The sequence below is a fragment of the Poecilia latipinna genome, unplaced genomic scaffold (assembly GCF_001443285.1).
Source record: "Poecilia latipinna isolate Pla-1442-1.1 unplaced genomic scaffold, P_latipinna-1.0 Scaffold650, whole genome shotgun sequence".
In the NCBI taxonomy this organism is placed as follows: Eukaryota; Metazoa; Chordata; class Actinopteri; order Cyprinodontiformes; family Poeciliidae; genus Poecilia; species Poecilia latipinna.
The window spans coordinates 165,739-172,611 of NW_015113266.1; the positions used below are offsets into that span (position 1 = coordinate 165,739).

The following is a 6,873-nucleotide window of genomic DNA, read 5'->3' on the forward strand; positions in this document are numbered from 1 at the left end:
GGAACATATCTCGACCCTACATAACGAGCTCTGCAGCTGTCAAACTGACCGTAATACGAATTTCCCCAAAAATTACTTTTTAAAATTGTCACGTTGCTGCTAAAACAAAAATCACACCAACACCAATCATTTCACTTGAGTTTATTTGTAACAAATGAAACCTGTGTCAATATTGAACAGAAATCCATACAGACTGGGTTTTTGTGTTTTCCACACGCTCTGAGAACCAACATAGGAAAATAAAAAAAAGCACTTGTTGACTCAGAGCCCGTAACAAAATGAAAAAAAAAAAAAAAAAATGTTTTACATGTACAGACCAATTGGTGGCAACTGACCCAAGCAACACATCGTACGTTCATTTTATACAATTTATAAACTTCAGTTTTATCCATCTACATGACACATTTGAAGGAACGGGGGGAGGGCAGGGGTATTTAGAACAAGCTTTTAGTGAAACTTCTTGTTTGTGGGATAACAAATCCACAAAGTGGCGTATTGCACAATACAGCTGTGCCGTAAAACCGTGATTTCAGGTGCAACTTTGATATCACTCTTTATATCTCATAAATGTCTCTTTAACTTTATCTCTCCGTTTAGCTATGCATCTCAATTACTCTGTGTTTTGTGTTATTTACATATACACGACCGTGTGAGCATTACACAATCCACTTTAAAGAGTTCAAGTAAGTCTCCTTTTGGGGCGTGGGGGGAGGGGGGGGAGGATGCGTAGCGGGAGGGGCTGTTAGAGATCTTAGTAGTGCATAGTACAAAGAGAGAAAGTGCAAGTCTTCCCTTAAGCGGCGTGACCAATAGGGGGCATCTCAGAAGTGGTACCATGCATATGAAATAATAATAAAAAAAGACAACAGGGTCACCGCTAGATGGTGGAAAACTTTTGACCATCTCTTGTGCGGTCAAGCGTTGATGGAGATATATATATATATATATATATAAAAAAAATGTGACTACATCTGTTCTGTGTTGGTAGCACCTGAACTTCTCTTTGCCTTCATCATGATTGGATAAAAACACAGAAATGGGGGACGGAAGTGTGGATTGAGGGACACAGATGAGGAGGCTGACTGACTTCAGGTGGTTTCAGGTGGGTTACATAGGTGAGCTACGATGGTGTCGATTTTGTTCTTACTGACAGAGAGCTCCTCTGTTGTTCATCTTGTTGTAGATAACTGCATAGCTGAGCAATTCTGGCTTGGCGGAGCCGCTGTGCGGCCAAACCGTTCTGTCAGGCAAACCGAACTCTCCCTGCGAAGAGTTGTGTACGCTGCCTTGCAGAAGCATTCATACTCCTTACAGATGTTCACATTTTGTCGCAGCACCACCACAAACCTTGATGTATTTTATGCTGTAGACCAACAATGCATAATTGTGAAGTGGAAGAAAAATGATACGCGACTTTCATTTTTAACAGTTCTAAAAAGTGCATGCATATGTATATTCAACCGCCATTACACTGATACTTGAATCCACTGCTACTCACTGCCACCAGAAGTAACCAAGTTTAAATAAAGTCCATATGTGTGTAATTTAATCTCAGAATGACTACAGTGAAGGCAAAAGAGATTCCCAAGCGTAGAACATCTCCAATCTATGACTGAAACCTAAAGTGATGGCTGTCTTTCCAAGGAGAGTACTAAACAGACACGGTGGGAGAATCTCTTGATGGAACAATTATTACCTGTCCGCAAGTTTGACTTTTATAGAAATGTGGCGAGAAGAGGAGAACAGTAGAGAAAAAGATTGTTTCATCTTTGGAAATTAGTAAAAATGCAAAAAAAGAGATGAGATTAATGTGTCATGTAGTGCTAACACTGCACATTGTTTCGAATGCTCTATCCCGACTGTGAATCAAGGCGGCGGCAGGGTCATGCTGAGGGAATAAATCTAAATGAGAATCTCTATCATACCTGAAATAGAAGTTTACAATTCCTCTCCATTCAGTCTCGCAGAGCTCGAGCTATTTTTGCAAACGAGAATGGGAAAATATTTCAGTCCCTTGATGTACCAAGCTGCTAGAGACCAAAAGCTCAAAGTCGCAACCACAGAAAAAGTTGATTTACAGAAGCTGAAAACAAATACAATGCACACTTTTCAGATTTTTATTTGCAAAAAAAAAAAAAAAAAGAAAAGAAAACTGTGTGATTTTCTTTCCACTTCACAAATGCGCACGACTTACACATTAAAAGCCTAAGGACATACACTGAGATTTGCGGGTTACAATGTGACGATTTAAAAAACCTTAACGGAGGGAATACCTTTGCAAAGAGCTGCACATAAAACTCTTGCAAGCAACAGCTTAGACTTCATTTTGCCTAAATGATCATTTCATCCAGATAAAACTTCTGTAACTGAGTCGTAAAAAATAACTCATTGAATAAAAAAGAGCAATGGTGAAGCAGCTGCTGGGTTCGAAGCAAAGACCATCCAACCCACATGGAACCTTCAGTTTGACATTTTCACGACCAAAAAAACTGAACATACAAAAAACTAAATAAAAAACACTTTCACATACCGGAACAAAAATCATGAACACAAACACTCAGATCACATACACACAAGCATACGTACATAAAATATACACACACAATCACAAAAAAAAAAAAAAAAAAAAAACATTTAAAGTAACTTTATCAAAATAGGCGTGTAATATAAGGCACTATAAATCTAAAATCAAAAATACTCAATAGATGCTGTTTGAAATGTGACTTTGATCATTTCGTTCGCTTCGACGTGACCTCCGGAGTTGTGACGCTCTGTCCGGACACACTGAAACCAAATCGAGTGTAAAACATCTTGTATCTGGAGTAAACGACACACCTTTTTATCAACATCATCCTCATCATGGCGTATAACTGCAGTTAAGTGACTCGACACAAAAATATATAATACATCTACTTATTGCACACTGAATCAGACAGAGAGAAAAGTCTAAGGTGAGCATTCCAGTGAGAAATTTGTCCCCTCCCCCCCAAAAAAACCCAGACCCCTCTGCATCCTTTTCTCGCTCTCTGGTAAAGAAATCTCTGTGAAAGCTTATTTGGACACATAAATAGTTGATTTCTCCCCTCCCCGTCGTGTCTTGCCTGCTGTACATGCTTTCTGCACTTTTTATGATTTAGGTGGCTTCAAATGAGCAAAAACGCACAACTCGGTGGGACTTTCCGCGTCCTCACGTCTCCTTGCTCTGCTAGGCAAGACAGGCATGTGCTGGGATATTAAGCCGCTGAGCGTGAGTGTTTTCACAAAGATAGGAGGTGGAGAGTAAGTGACAGTGACACTCGAAGGTGGCGTTTGTCACCAAACGGTGAACATCCTCCACGCTGGATTTGATTGTACGCTTTAAAAAAACATGGCAACAGCTTTCAAACCTTGCTTTTTGTAGTCAGTGGGGACAAAAATGCTAAAAAAAAAAAAAAGAAAAAACGATAACAGAATGTGCCATTTTGTTTTTAAAAAAAACTAAATAGTCATATATCTTTCTAAAAAACTAAATTAATGTTTTGCTTTGCAGTTTAAACCTCTCTTCCCTTATTTGAAGTGTAATAAGTGTAATAAGGTTGAACTGGTGGTGCTTATTACTGTAGAAATGTCCTCTTTTCATTCGCAGGAAACAAAAGTCTGTTTCCAACATGATCCAGAACCAAAGAAAAAAACAAAAAAAAGAAAAGGAAAGAAAAATACTCCTTGGTGCTCCTTTTTAAAGTACGTGTTTTTTTGTCTTTTTAAAACTGTGTGCTCTGTGTCCTCAGTTCTTTCTGTTGGCAATTCTCCGGTGCGTATAAACCCAGGAGGATTCCATCGGGTGGATGCGCAGACTTTAACCTGGCGCTCCTCGTGATAGAAAAAAATTCCAACTTTTTCCCGCCGCTTGGTCCTGTTTGTTTTTTTGTTTTTTTTTCAGTTTAGTGATGCTACACTGGTGATGGACGAGGTGAGAGTTCCACACCGAAAACAACACAAAGCAATCTGGGTGCTCACAGAAGCACTGGAACCAAAACGTATTCATCATCATCATCATCATAAAAAAAAAATCTATATTTAATATTTTGTTTTGGAACAGTGGTTGAAGCTGCTTCTTCAGACTGACCCACAGGTGTGTTTGTGTTTGGACTGGGTGGAGGGGTAGAGGGAGGGCGACACGAGTCTCCCACCCTCGCCCCCCGGGGGTCGAGCAGGATCGCTATGGCTCAGTTAGAAGTGCTGTTTCTGGGAACGGGGGGGATAAGCCGGTGGTCCGCCACCCCCGTTTAGACTCTGTAGGTGGTGGCGAAATCTTCACGCACACATTCCAGCCAAGTGCGTGTATTCAGGTTGTGTGTGACACTACAAAAAGGGAGCAGTCGGCTGAATGGGGCGAGACTAGACAGCAACTGTGTTTATGTTGCATAGTGATCGAAGCTTCCCAGGTACTCGAGACTGGCCCGGTAGCAGAACTGGTACTGATCCTGGTGGGAGGGGAAAAGAAAACATGGATTAAGAATGAAACATAATAAAGATGTATTGATGTTTTTTTTTTATGTCAAATTAGATAATGTAATCTCACCTCTGTTTGAACGGTGGCAGGTCTCTGTGTGCGCAGCATCTTGACCGTTTGGAAGATGTCCACCACCCCTTCATACCTCATCCTCTCCAGGACGATGCTCAGGGTGATGAACACACCGGTCCTCCCGACTCCAGCGCTGTTGGCAGATGGGGAACCAGTTAGATATGAATTTTTGTAGAAATGGTTTCTATTTTATCAGTCAGTAAGCTTTAAAGAGAACTAGACTGGATGTTCCTCTTAAATCATTGTGGTTCAAGGTAGCAAATCGCTTTTTCAAATAAGGGACACTTACTTTTAATTTCAAACAGTTGATACATTTTTTATATACATACAATGTAAAATATTTAACTTGCTTTTCACAATATGACTTTTAATATTTCTTTTTTTTTTTACATGAAATGGTATTACCAACATTATTCAGATTTACTAAATGCTAAAAGGATGTATGAAGAAGTTTCCGTTTCTTTATGTTACTTACGGACATTTCTTTAGCATTGTATGACTTGGGTAACTCGTTTTGGGTATTTCGCTCTAATTTTGGAATATTGCTCCTAATAGAATGAATGTAACTGAGTCATGCTTGTAGGCTGTGTTGTTTGCACACATCTTCCCAGTTCTGATCAACTAATTTGACAGAATGCTTGAAGTGATTGTATATCGAAAGACATTTTTGTGTCAAGCTCTAAAGTCCTGGGTGACGTTTTGAGATGTTGCGTCAATATTTAACAGATCGTCTTTCCCTACGATGCCATCCATTTTGTGAACTGCACCAATCCCTCGTGCGGCAAACGATCACTCTTTATGTCTTTCACATCTGGTATTTCCAGGCTTCCAAGTTTCTCCATTTTCCTCCAAATGCCACGGTGTGCATTGTTGGCCATTTCTTATGCTTAGAAATATGTAGGACTAGACAAATATTTCAACAGGGACTTGAGGTACAAATAAAAACAACAAGAAAAAACACTCCTACCTGCAGTGCACAGTAATTGGCCCATCCTGACCAAACTGTTCTTTAGTTTTGTGAACTTGGCCAATAAAATCAATGAATCCTTCTCCCGATTTTGGCACTCCTTGTTCTGGCCAATCGGTAAACTGGAACTGACGAACCGTCCTTGATTGGCCGTCCTGAATGAAGAAGGTAAGTGGTTTGAGGGGGTTTTCTTGTCTTTGTGCATAAATCAAAACACTACACCAGCACGAATGCATAGAAGCAAACAGAAGACTCACTCGGGCATCAGTCACTTTGAACTCTCGGAGGATGTACTGAGGCATGTTATATTCAGCCATGGGATCAACCACAAAGTACTGGTACCTGGCTGATCTCTCTGCTGGCCAGTACTGGTGACACTTCTCCTGCAGAGGACAACGCAAATAACTATTTTCAGATTGCCACATCAAATTTCAGGGTGTCACTTTAAAAGCATAACAACTTTGGACTTTTTATCATGAGCAAATCTCAATTGTACAGTGCTGTGCAAAAGTGCTCAGAGCTCTGAAACTTTTTCCACATTTTTGATAAGTCTAGTATTTGAGAGTCGGTGTCCTGCAACCTTCAGAAGTGTCTCTGCTTCAACAAACCTGAATTAAGTAATGAGGTCCATTAGCAGAACTTCAGTAAACGCTAAGGAGCAAATTGGGCTATTTGACTCAGTTGTGTTAGACCGGGACATTGATTAAGCACATGGCCTTTGTCACCTCTGCATTACAACAAACTAAGTATTTTGCTGTCATTGTTTGTGATAGACCGAAAAGTGGTGCATAATTGAGCATAATACCAACAAAGGAAAATCTGAATTTGTATTTCGCTGTCTGAGTCAATACTTTACAGAAGCAACTTTTGCTGTAATAACAAATCCAGTCAATCAAATCTTTTGGGACACATTTAACAGGTTTGCAGATTTAAAGACTCCTTTTTTTTTCTTACCCATTGTTCATAACAAAATAGCTCAAGCTTAGTCAAATCAGAGAGTGAAGAGCCACTTTCAAGTCTCCCCAGATATTCTCTGTTGGATTTAGGGCTGGACACTTCTAACACATTCACACTGCAGCTCTGAATGTACGTTTTATGGTTCTTAACCTCCTGGAAGATGAACCTCTATGTGTCCTTTTATATTTGTCATGATTGCGCTGTAATTAGCTCCACCCATTTTCTCCTCAACTCCAACCAGTTTCCATTTCCCTGCTGAAGGAAAGCCTCCTGACAGCATGATGGTGTCTCAGTAGCTTTAGGGCACATGTGTCAAACTCAAGGCCCGCGGGCCACATGTGGCCCGCCATGTCATTTTATGTGGCCCCCGCAGCATTTTATAGGC

The 6,873-nt window shown here is 40.3% G+C and overlaps 1 protein-coding gene across 20 annotated transcripts in view; it reads right to left on the reverse strand.

The window, feature by feature from the left end:
* Positions 1-3,470: 3,470 nt before the first annotated feature.
* The window catches only part of ptprdb (protein tyrosine phosphatase receptor type Db), a 118,285-nt gene continuing 114,882 nt past the window's right edge, over positions 3,471-6,873 (reverse strand). For all 20 annotated transcript variants that reach the window (XM_015043830.1, XM_015043825.1, XM_015043829.1 and 17 more), the window contains 4 exons: positions 5,789-5,914; positions 5,532-5,686; positions 4,562-4,697; positions 3,471-4,463 (listed from right to left, as the gene is read on the reverse strand). In XM_015043830.1, coding sequence (XP_014899316.1) covers positions 4,395-4,463; positions 4,562-4,697; positions 5,532-5,686; positions 5,789-5,914 — 486 coding nt within the window. In that variant the 3' untranslated portion in view covers positions 3,471-4,394. The remainder of the gene's footprint in view (positions 4,464-4,561; positions 4,698-5,531; positions 5,687-5,788; positions 5,915-6,873) is intronic.